Source organism: Grus americana, chromosome 17, assembly GCF_028858705.1.
Source record: "Grus americana isolate bGruAme1 chromosome 17, bGruAme1.mat, whole genome shotgun sequence".
Classification (NCBI taxonomy): domain Eukaryota; kingdom Metazoa; phylum Chordata; class Aves; order Gruiformes; family Gruidae; genus Grus; species Grus americana.
Window position 1 is genome coordinate 10,660,830 of NC_072868.1, and position 12,250 is coordinate 10,673,079.

General features: G+C 52.5%; 1 protein-coding gene across 1 annotated transcript; it reads right to left on the reverse strand.

Annotated features, from left to right (window-relative positions):
- Window positions 1-292: 292 nt before the first annotated feature.
- Window positions 293-3,418, reverse strand: PPDPF (pancreatic progenitor cell differentiation and proliferation factor). The gene is made up of 5 exons (XM_054845907.1): window positions 3,284-3,418; window positions 2,036-2,125; window positions 1,125-1,202; window positions 864-960; window positions 293-652 (listed from the first exon to the last, which is right to left on the reverse strand). The coding sequence occupies exons 2-5, from the start codon at window positions 2,088-2,090 to the stop codon at window positions 541-543; spliced, it is 342 nt and encodes a 113-aa protein (XP_054701882.1). The 5' UTR covers window positions 2,091-2,125; window positions 3,284-3,418; the 3' UTR covers window positions 293-540.
- Window positions 3,419-12,250: the final 8,832 nt, after the last annotated feature.

Here is a 12,250-nt window from a genome sequence, read left to right on the forward strand (position 1 = left end):
GGCAGCAATGTGCTTGGGGAGCAAAACAAGTTCAGTGCCAGCAGGGACAGGCTGTGCAGCCAGTAAAGGAGGAAAGGGTGGGGGGAGGCATTGCAGCATCACCGCAGCCAAGCCAGATCTCGCTCACATGCAGAACACATGCACTGGTGAATCACGCTGGCACAAGCGTGCCATCCGGCATTATCGGACCCTGCTGCTGCAGTTGGAGGCTGCGCCATGACCTGGTCCAGCCCCACTGACATCCGCAGCACCACTCTGTCCTCCCGCCCCAGATGAAGAACAACTCACAGCATTTTAAAAGGCTGCTCAAGTTTATTAGTTGCCATTGTATCAGTACAAGGTAAATAAAACGTGTTACCAAATCTGCATGGAAAGGGTACAGTTTCATTGAAAAAGAGTAAAAAGGCTGGTGCAGGAATCGTTGGGGGTTTGCTGTGATTTTTTTATTACAAAGCAGCACTGTTGCCTTGGAGCAGCCTGCCTACTCTACAGGGGGAAAGGGGCTGTGCCCGCCGGTTTGGGGAGCAGCCGCCGACCCGCTCATGCCGAGGGCCCGGAGCTGGGCTCACTGGCGTGGCGTCTCCGTCCCACTCCCGGGGCTGGCACTAAGCCACACGCCATCGGTCCTGTCGTCATCTGCAGCGCTCCCAAGCTGCAAGACAGAGCAGAGAAAGGGTCAGGCCAAGATGTTGCATTGTCACTCTGCATTTATCTTGGTAGCAAAGCAGTGGGTGCTCAGGGTATGAAGACATTGCCCATCGGGTCAGGATGCACCTCAGGGGACACAGCAGGGATGTCTCCAACTGCCCTGGTGCTGCACTGATGCCCCTCACATCATCTTATCATCTGAGGAAAGTACTCACCTCTCTGGGGACTCCGAAACGGTCATCATGGCCGGGTGAGTCGTCTTCCCAAAGAAGAAGCTGGCCCACCAGTGGCCGGGGTCAGACTTGGGCAGACCTGGGGGACAGTACGTGCCAGGGAAAGTCCGGGTCAGTGACACCCAGGCAGCCCCGCCACCACCTCAGACTCGTCCCATAGGAGAGGCTGGGTCACCTCCAGTAAGGTTTGCAGTGGAGGGGCTGGCAGCAGAGTCCCCCCGCGGCCCTGAGCTGGGCACTTACCCGGGGGGTGGGGGATGACCTCCCCAGAGTACTCCGAGCTGCCGCAGGAGCTGTTGCTGGATGTGGAGCTCAGGCGCCCTGTGGAGAAATCATGGCCATCAGAGCCACCACTGACCCTCGGTCGTGCTATGAAAAGCAGAGCATGGCCATGGTGCGGCTGTCCCTGGGGTGACATGGCTCAGCCTCGTCACCATCTCACTCCAGCACTAGCCCAGCTTTAGTGGCAGGTCAATAAAAACCACTAGGAAGGGAATACTGGTGAGATTACAAGCTGGCCAAAAGCAGGTAGCAGAAAAGCACCTGAACGCCTCTGTAGGAAGACACTTACAACCCCACGGACATTATTTAATGGCTTTGTGTCTGTATGCAACACTTGGGAGGCATTTGCAGTGACTTGAGGCCAAGAGGATGCAGATTCCTGCAGATAATCCATGCAGTTTTAGTCCAACAGCTACAAGCCTGTTAACAGTTTCAGATGAAGGGAAATACTTTAATTCCCTCTGGTTTAGGCAATCCATTAAACCAGCAAGTCTCTCCCCTGGAGACGTACCAGTAGCTACCATTGCCCAGACTGGTTTTGCAGCTCATTTCCACAGCAACAGCACGAGATGCATTTCAAACCATCACCTCCCGTCACTGACAACCTTAGTAACATGTGAAGGAGTTTGCAAGACCCATCTCCAGACAGTATAATGGGGCAGGGACTGCGGTGGCCCAAAGAAGGGTCCAAGCAGCAGGAGGGATGGCTGCTGGCTGCCCCCCTTTCTCAGCACGGAGCCTGCCAGCTCTCACTGGGGCTTTGGCTGAAAGCTCACACCTGAGCTCAGCTTCATCTCTGCTGGAGCCATATCCCCTCCAGCCTGGCAGAACGTCCTGCCCACTTGCCCACCGCCCCAAGCGCACGCCCTTACTTCTGTAGTAGTTGTGCGTCGCCATGAGCGAGCCGCTCGATGGGATGGATGCCATGGTTCTCGATCTTGGTTGTTGTGCAGATCTAAAACCTGCGAGCAAAGGGGCAGCCGTCATTGCAGAGGGGCCGCAGCACAGCCCCCGCACCCCCACCCGCCCGGGGCCCGACCTGCACCCACACAGGAGAAAGCTGCAAGAGTTTAAACGGTACCAGATTTATTTCTCAAGAGGTGTGACATGCAGAGTGGCACTGCACTGGGTATGGAGGCCAGCGCTCGCAGCACTACACGCTGTTTAAATCCGTAGCTGTAGAGCCAAGAGCTACGTGCAAAGGCAAAGTAATTCCCTCAAATGACTGCCTGCACAGAGCACAGGCCTGGCAAGTCTGCACAGCACCTTCCCCAAACCCCACGCGGGGGTTCTGCTTGCTTGCACTTCTGCTCACTGTATCAACAGTTGGGAGTTATGAAATCTCAGGCAGAGATTGCGTAAGTAGCAAAGGAGTGTTTAGCTCGGGGCACATACCGAGGATTTTTGTGCCAGGGGCTGCAGCCCCAGCCTGTCCCCAGCAGTGCCTCCGCCACCCCGGAGCGGGGGCAAGCCTGTTTGCCCTGCACAACACATCGCTCCTCCTGCAACGTCCACTGCCAGCACGGGCAAGAATTTCGGTCTTCCTGGCCCACAACATGCCCAGTTCTGAGCTGGAGAAATATTTCTCTCCTCCTGGTACAAAGCACCTCCCTGCGAAGATGTTGGCTCTCCCCATGCCCCACGGTCTGATCGCCCCTTGTTCAAGCAAGCTCCAAAACGGCTCAGAGATCCAAAGGTGCTCCTGCCAGCAGAAGCCGGAGTCCCCCGGGCCCACAGGACACCAAGCCCCACCGCCATCCGGAAGAACAGCACATGCACCGACCTGGGCTGCGAGCCAGGCGCAGGGGAGGCACCCAGCGCCCCGGGACCCCCACCGCCCCCCAGCTCCTGATGAGGCTTCCCCTGGTCTAATGATGCACCCATTTCTTGGGTATTCTGCTACAAAATGTCCTCCACGCACTCACGTCTCCGTTAATACAGTAATCCTTAGTGGAGAAACTGAGGCACGGAGCCGTCTCCCCTAAGATTCACCCCAAATGGAGCCGTAGCAGCCTTGCAGTTGACCCTCCCCAAAGCAACACACACACCCCCACATCCACATTTGCCGGGGCCGCCCCGTTTCCCCCCTCGCTGGAGCTGCACTCCCGGTCGCAGCGCACCTGGGCTGGGCGGCGGCGGGTTCCGGCGGGCGGGCACTAGGGCCGCGGGGGCCGCTCGGCGGCGGCGGGGCCGCCCGGGGAACGCAGCGTCGGCTTCGCACCGCACCGCACGGCCTGAGCCGCGGTGCTGCTGGCTCCGCCCCCCGCCCAGTCCTTATATCCCCTCTGGCCACGCCTTCACAACACACCCCGCCAATCGGGATGGGGGGCGAGGCCGGGCACGCCCCTTCCCCGCGAGGGGCGGGGCCTGCGCAGGCAGCGTTTGTGCAGCGCCGAGCACCGGGGCGGGGGGGCTGCGCTCCTCTGCGGGCTTCGGCGTTCCCGGGGTGCGAGGGGCCCTTTACAATTAGCATATAAATGAATAAATAAATAGATATGGATTTGAAGGGATTCTAAGCTGGCTGGGCTGTATCAGTTTGGGGGAGAATGCTTTATTTTAGAGGAAAAAGCCTGCAGCAGGGTCTGAGTACAACCCACACCAAAATACGACTCGGTATTTGGGTACCGGTATAACGTACTGTATAGATGCTGTTATATAAACCAACGGTATTGCAGGGTACGAGTCCTGGAGAACCGAGGCAATACTGTATCTACATAAGAGGAAAACAGAAACTTTACAGAAAATCGCTTTCTGTGTGGAATGGAAATGCGTTTGAGGACCCAAAGTGAGCCCACTCTAAGTGTCAAAACTGCACTCTGGAGAGACGCAAGAGCCTCGCGGTGAAAGGTGGTTTGGTATTTGCGATAGCTCAAGTGTTAGTCATTTATTCTCACTCCCAAATTCAGTAATACTTCAGGACAGAGTGCTGCAGCCTGGCATGCCAAGGGTTTGCAATAAAATCTTGCAGTTTGAGTGCAGCTGCAGGAAACAGCATTTTTGGGGGGTGATGCTTTAGCCATTTTAGGGTTTGGAGACAGGAGGGAGCTCATGTCCCAGCCCGGGGCGGTTCAGGCACAAGATCTTCATGCAGTGGGGTTCGTTCTTCCCCCAGCCTGTGATTTTTGTTATTAAGCTGCAGTTACTCGTTAAGCACTGGGATGAGCAGCCACCTCCAGGAGAGGCAGCGCTGGGTTGCTCCAGGAGGACATGGATCTCCCCACACAGCCCACGGGGCTGCATAAGGGCTGAGCTGCCCCTGGGGCTGTGTTTCCCTGCAGGGCAAGCCCCCCCCCAGCTTGAGGATGCCCTGGGTGACCCAGGTCCCCAGATGCCCTCACCTGGTCCACAGAACAAGGCAATACTCCTGCCATCACCACTGGGATGGGTGCCTTCCCGTATGCGTGCTCCCAGGAAATCAGCCAGTACAGCTTCGGGAAAAACCTTGGCACCACAAGGCTGTAAATAAATTATTGATTTTCAAAGTCTATCCCAGAGGTTTAAGGACCAACCCAAGAGCATGTGTGATCCAGCTTGGGACCAACTTGCTCCAGCTGTGCCTCAGTTTCCCCATTGATGATACTGACTCAGCGCTTTCCAGGAAAGGAGCTGGCTAAAGGCTGTGATGGACTTTGAATATACAAATACCAACTGATGGTTTAAATAGCCACGTGGTTGCTTTATGCCCAGCATTAGGCTTCAGTTTTGTGCCTCGTGATCAGGTTTGATCAGTGGGTTGATCTTGGGGTCCCTGGGACCCCCCAGGTCAGCCCTGCTGGGAGCATATGCTACCAGCCCCACAGGCTACAAAGCATGAAGAGCCCCAGGGCACGAGCTCAGGAGATTTTTCTGGCCCAGAAGTGAAAGATAGAAAGGCTAAAAATGGGGTTCTTCAGACCTGAAAAGTCACTTTTGTTTTAGTGAAACTGTGTCATTTCTCAGGTTCCTCCTCAAATCCTTCCTGAGAGATGTATCCCTGTACCCTAAGTCTCTCTAATAATCTACAGAGCAATAAGAATATATTGATATAAAATTATATTCTGTAATGGAGTATATTCTTCCCAGCTGGTACAGGATGGCTTTGTACCCCACCAAGCCTAAGTGGGCTAATTGCTTTAATTAATGATAGAGCAGAGATGAACAAACACTTCCTGGTCCCTGTGTGCAAGGACACCACTCACACCCACGTCTGGAGCTGCTTTTTAAAGCAGATAGCACCGGGGGTGCGATGCTGCGCCCATAGCACTCAGGGATGAATCGGGGTTCGCTGGTTCAGGGGAGATCAGCCTCCTCATGCAGATGAATTACAGCCCCCAGCAAGAGGGATCTTGCTCTGCTTGTCATCCCAAAGCCAAATCCATTTCGCCTTAATGACGCGGCGGGAGCAGTGCTGGCGGCACAGAGCAGGCAGGGGCGGTTGATGGAGCAGTCGGACTGGTTTCCCAGGGCAAAGCCTGTCCTGGGCGTGTTGAGGAGAGGAAGATAAATTTCATTTGTATTGATCAAAAATCAGTTGTTTTAAAAGCAAGCAGATGACAAGATTTGGATAGATTTTCTCTCCAATTTTCCTCTAATTAGAACCTCTGAGTTGACTGCAGCTCTCCTTACAGTTTGCTTTTGAGCAAGGTTTCTGTGTTTTCCTCTTTTTTTTAAAAAAAATGTGAGCCTCTGGGCTCCATGTTACAGCTGGCAACTGGCTTTTATTATCTGCTGGTTGTGTGTGCTGTTGGGAAATCACCTTTCGTGTCACATTTTGTAGTTGGCAGAAACATCTGGAAGGCAGCAAAGGCTGCAGAGCTGAAGGAGCTGCTGCCTCTGGACACCACCAGCACTCATGGGACATCACAGATGGGTGTCAGCTAATGCTGGGGATGATGGGGCACCCCAGTGCCCAGCCAGTGAGGGTTAATGCTGCTGCCACATTCCCTCTGAGGATGTGACACCCCAGTGGCTTCAGGAATGTGGTCAGTGGTGAGAAAGTCGCCCAGCAGCCCCTTCCCCACCACCAAGCACCGCAGCACACAGCAATTTCCCACCTGAACGAGAAGGCAGTGCTCACTCCCGGCACAGCAGATATGCAGACTTGAGCTCTCTATAGTGCTGCAGGGCCTGATCCTGCACCACTGAGGGTTTTGCTTAATTCTCTCTCTGTGGAGAACCTCTCGCTGCAGAGGAGGGAGCAGGCACGACCCTCCTGTTTTCCCGGCTGTGTCAGTGCCAGGTTTGGGATTCAGGCAGCAACCGCCCAGTGCAGGCAGCTGCTGCCACCTATGGATAAAAAATAGCCAAAATGTTCACCCCAGATACTACACGAGGGCCATCCTCTCCTCTCTGCCCGGAGCCTTTGCAGCCACACTGAGGTCAGAGCAAGAGCAGCTGTGAAACCAAACCCATGGTCATGTTGTGGCCTGACACAGATATCCGCGCATCTTCCTCTGCCTGCAGGTGTTCAAGTTGGAAAGGGGATGTCCTGGAAATGCAAGGAGTGCCTTTCCTTAGGCACGACACGTGAGCAGCGCATTTTACCTGTTGGCTGGAAATTGCGCTCTGCCTTTCTGGGACGTAGGCAGCAAAGTGACCCAAGTGCTACCTTGGCAGGAGAATAAAGCAAAGTCAGAGCAGGGCATGCACCACTGTCCCTGTGGTGATGGGAACAGCTCTGCTGTCCTCACCTGCAGCTTGTGCGAAGGGGTGCAGGAATCCAGGGCTGATTTTCCAAAAGGCTCGGGGAATTGGCATCAGAGCCCTCCAAAATTCAGAGTCTGATCTGCAAATATGCACATTGTGGAGAGAATTAGGTAGAAAATCACAAACTGCCTGATTTGCCTATGCAAAAGGGCTGTCTCCAGTTTGGAAAAAGCAGTGAAGAGAGATGACCGCTGCTTGCTGCAATCCAGAGGCTTTAAGTGAACTTGGCCCCACGAGTTCCTGACTTTTGGCCCATCTGTTCCTCTGGGCAAATTGGAAAATCATCTTGCAGAAACCAGTAGCAGTGCAGAGCAGGATCCATCTCTCTACAGAAAACTCTTACACCGGCATCTCCTTCATGGGATCGGGGGAGATTTCACTATCATTCAGTGAATTCAAAACATACGCAAACAAATTCCTCACTAATATAAATCCTTGGGCTTTGATAGGGGTTGATTCAGCCACAAATTTTCTCATTAAGATCTCTGATCCTTATTTCTCCCTTTGGATGCATCCAAAGCTTATGCTGTTAGCCAGGTATCTCCATTAACAGCCCTTCGACTAAAGCTATCAAAGATATTGGCAGCCAGGGCTCTGTTCGCTCAGTGGCTGCGGTTTAATAAGAAAAGCCGTCCTCAGGATTAATGCAAGCTTTTCCTAACTCAGAGATGTGCACGGCTGCCAGAACAAACACATCAATCTGTTGGAGGTTGATATGGCACCAGACTCCCTTGCTGTAAAACCAGTGCGGTCCAGGAGCTCCCTAGCATCCTGCAAACAGCATTAAACCAGAGGGAAGAGGTGTCTTATCTCACTTGGACTTGACCTAGATCAGGGTCTATCCCCTCCTTGGCATACAGGGAGATTTACAAGATCAGCTTCTCACAGCCCTCACAGATGCTGCATCCAGGCATCAGAAATGTCAAGGTGTCCCTAAAGAGATGCATTTGAAGTGGTGTTTTTCTCCTCCCCTGGCATTAAAAAAGATTTCAGAGCATGGAAAAGTTCATCCTGGCTGCTTCCCAGATGGACAGCGGCTCAGATTGAGCAGTTTTATCCTCCACAGCCTCTTCTCTGCCAGTGGCATCTCAGAGAGCTGGAAGAAATAAAGTAGTAATATTAAAATGACAGTGGGGAAGGTGAAGACCAGTGCAGGAGTTAAAATCTTCAGAGGAAATCAGAGTTTAGATGAGGAGCTGCTGTGTTTTACCAGGGGATGTGCACTCAAGGGCATCTTACAACCCCTGGGGTGCTGCTGAGCTTGGAGAGGTGGGACGAGGGAGCAGAGTTGGAGGGTGCTGGAGGATGAGTTTCTGGTAATTTTCTCTCTCAGACCACCACCTCTCTCTCAACCTGGCTGACTTTGGGCCAAGAGCCTGCAAGCTGCTTGCTGGGGACATAGAGGTACAGGGTATGTGTGTGTTGTGGTTTCTTAAAGAAAGGGGTTAAAAATCAGCCCAGCCTGCCAGGCTGATCTTTGTGCTGGCACACACCGAGGCTGGCTGGAGGGCAAAAGGTGGTGGACGGGTCCCCTGGCTGCGCGGGGCTCCCAGCTCATCGGGGATTTATGCCACATGCAGAGATTTTGCTCCCCTGTGTCATTGCAACAGGATTCACAGGTTAAGGTGCCACTACCCAGGCCAGGTAATGCAGCCGGGGGTGGCCCAGCCCCTCCAGGGCAATCTTCCCCTGCTCCCCGCACTGCTCAGATGGCCCCGGTGCCTCGGAGCCTGGGGACATCTCTGCGTTGCGTTCCAGTCTAAATGCTGAGCCTTAGCGACATCCGCTGCTCGTATGTGGTGTTTTAATAAAGGATGGAGAGTTATTAAGGCCAGTGAGTTACCACCAGAGGAGGGATTGCACCCCATGAATGCACGATGTCCAGCCATTATTAAAAAGTGATTAAAATGGGAAGTTGTTCTGCTGCGCTCCCAGGAGAATGTGGGCACTGGGAGCTGACGTGGGAGCTGTCTCGGCACCCACGGCTCTGGAGGCTTTCCACAGCAGAGCTGAGTTTTAGGTGTGAATACCTACAGCCACCGGCAATGGAGCATGGCTGCTGTAGGGTGGAGGGATTTCCCCATCTCAACCCCATAACTCAGCTCTTTGGTGGACAAGGGGTTTCTGGAGGAGCATCTCCATGGCACACCTGGAGTCGCGTACTACCACTCGCGCCTGGGGTGGATGGAGACAGTTTCAAAGGCCTTTAAGCATTGTCCCTTCAGCATTGCTATCTTGGATCACCTCAGGCACCCAATGGCTGAGGCTACACCGAAACCCTGGGGCGCAGGTCCCGGCAGAGAGAGCACGGTGACGGATCCTTGGGTGCAGCCTGATGCAGCCCATCTTGCACAAAGCACACTGCTGTCCCATCAGGGATGACACCAGACACCATCCCCAGTTGGCTGGGTGGCTGGAGGGCTTGGGCATTTTGTTATCACCTCCAAAGTTTATTTTTAAACCTCTGGCTCCAATTTAAAGGTATCAGCAGCATGCACTGAATGCAGCACCTCAAAATACTCCCCTCCTCCTCCTTCCAACACCTTTCTGTCCCATAATTTCTGTCTTCATTGCCACTACCCAGGTTTACAGCATGAGCATGAGCTCATATTGAAAGTTTCATGAAATCTTCACCTTGGGCTGGGAGCGCTCCCAGGCAAACATGCAGAGAGAGGCACGACACACATTGACACAGGGGCATGGAAAGGTTGACCTCAAAGCCAACCCCATGTAAACATGCTCTAGAAACCTCTGGGAGATGCAGCAGGGAATCCCAGCCTTCACAAAGCCTCCAGAAATGGTGTGGAAGGAGAGGAAAGCCTGACCATGGGAAGAAGGAAACCTAACAGTGTTCACCCTTTCCATAAAGCCACCCTTTAGAGGACAACCACTGCCCTACACGTCTCTGATCTGCTCTTCCAATGGCTGTTGCATGAGGCCAGCACGAGGCCCTGCATTTCAGGGAAAATATCTCTGTTGCTTTGCACACGAAGAAGGAAGAAAATAGCAATTTATAGCCTGTGCCTGTGTCCAGCCCAAATTTTCCCCAGTGAGAGCAGGACTCCTGGGGTGACATCAGGGCAGGCATCCCTCGTGGCTGCTGTCTGCTCTGCCCAAACCCCTGCCTTCAAAGGAGACCTGATGCATTTTATAGCAATGAAAACACAAGTGCTCAGTTAGCTGAATGCGTTACTCACGGGAAGATACACCCCCAGCTGAAGGCAAATTCAGGCAGCCAGCCTGGTGTGTTCACATCCCAGATACATACAAATTACCGGCACTGCGGATTATTCACGCTCCCAGTCACATCATGCAGGGCCTCTTTGGAAACAACAACAAAAAAAATCTCAGTTATTATGTCTGGGCAAATGGGAATTTTAGCAGAGCTTAAAGCATCTGCTGCTCACTCAGGGTTCGAGGGGCTGGCTGGGGTCAAGATGATGATGAAAGGGGTAACAGGCACCTGCCATGCATGTGTGCAGCCTGCCCGTCCCTTCGCAGGGGGTGTCTCTGTTTTCTTGAGTGATCCCAAATATTTTGGTGATGGTTTTTGGGGTGGGGGAATCAAGCCTAAATAGGATGTATGGGAATTGTTTCAACCGGGGTCTGAATCTGAAGCCAGATGGATGGAGGCAAGGTGCTAAACTTCAGCCGCCCCCGGATTTTGCCTGCTCAGGTCTCTTGTTTTACATAGCTGAATATTTAAGGACAGATTGCCACTATTTTCCAGGAGGAAAAATGGTTCCACTCAGGTGTGACAATTGAACTTGATGGTCCACAGGGAGCTGGCCAGACCTGGGCGCACAGCTGTGGCTTTAAGCTTCTCGGAGGCTGGGCATAAGGTGGCTTAACCGAGCTGGGATTAGCCAGGTCTGACAGCTCTCTTTCCTGCTCACGTCCCGTACTATTTATAGTCTGATGGCCCATCAGGCTTCATTTTGTTGTAGAAGTAAAGCACAGTGCACTGCCTGTTTCTCTTTTCCCTGGCTGGGAAAAGGGGTGAAAATTCAGATTCTCTTTACTGGAGAAGGAACGGAGAGATGAGAGTTCTGTCACACACTCGCCTGGCCCGAGCAGCAGAGGGATCTGGGGTTTACTCCATCTCTGTGAAGGCTGAAGTCTTCATTAGCAAAGGCAGCCTCTGCCCACAGCCCTTGAATAAAAAGGGGAGATTATTTCTTGGCAAAGCACTAAAATATGGATAGGAAGAATAAGAGACTTATATACCCATCCCTCCTATGCGTTACCGTGCTTGGTGTCCATCCCCATTACATCTAGACTCAGGGTAATGCCACCGTTCCTAGGTCAATCCCTTTAAATGCTGTCTGAGAGCCTTCCTCTTGGAAGTTTCTTTTTATTTTTTTCTGGCACTGAGTGCCTCTTATGTTGCGCAAGGAATGCTGCATATAAGTAAAAGATATCTTTCCTATCATATATCTAAGAAAATATCAATGAACTATAACATTCAGAAAAAAATAAAGTCTTCCTTTAAACATTAACGAGAGGTTAGTAGCTTCTTAATCTACATGATGTGTAAGTTTTTAACCCTTATAATATGAAGGCAAGAGTACCTTCATAAGAGTACCTAAGAGTACCTGATTTAGCTGTTAAATTCACTGGAAGATGGTCTGGGCCATAAAATTGGTCATAGTTTAACTCAAAATTAGCTTTCTTCTGACCTATATTTGGCTTTGAGACACAGAAAATTTTGCATTAGCCTTGTAGTTGCACAGCTGACACAGCTATAAATATTCAGACCACTACGTGATTTTTTTTATGCAAAGAAAGTTTCATGGTATTACCGAAGGAGATTACTTACGGTTTCCTTTTCCTCCTAGGACTCGAACCCCATCTCCTGTTAAATGAGATGAAGTTAATAAACCAACATATGTGTTACAGGTGCAGTAATCTGTTTTGCTCTATTTGTCCCTTGCTTTGCTGCTTGCTCCTGGGCTAAGGCATTTCCAGTGAGGCAGAAATGTGGGTCAGTGCCTGCAGGGCTCTGCCCAGGGATGCGTTTGCCCCGTGCGCCGTGCAGAGACCCCTCTCCTCCCAGCACATGTGGGAAAACAGCCCTTCTGCACCACTGGCCCCTTTGGGGTCAGAGCAAGGGCTGTGGTACTTGGTGGCCCTGGGCCTCCCTCCAATTCAAGCCCTGTCCCTTCACCCCCAGGCTGCCAAGGGGGAACCCACAGAGGTCCGAGCCCCACTTGGCCTCCATCTACCCCACTCCCCCTGGATCAGGACTTCCATCATTTACCCCCTCTTCCGAAAAGCCCTTCCTTCCATCTCCCTCTATTCCTACACCTTCCTCCCATCCTTCTATCTCCAGCCCCTCTGCCTTCCCCATCCCTCCAGCTCCCCCATCCTTCCAGCTCCCTCTCATGCCTTCACCTTCCATC

Coding starts and splice junctions, on each gene's coding strand:
- PPDPF (XM_054845907.1), bottom strand. CDS start 2,090: ATGGCATCCATCCCATCGAGCGGCTCGCTCATGGCGACGCACAACTAC. Junction 1,203..2,035: donor GACGCACAACTACTACAGAA/GTAAGGGCGTGC, acceptor ATTTCTCCACAG/GGCGCCTGAGCTCCACATCC. Junction 653..863: donor GTTTCGGAGTCCCCAGAGAG/GTGAGTACTTTC, acceptor TCTGTCTTGCAG/CTTGGGAGCGCTGCAGATGA.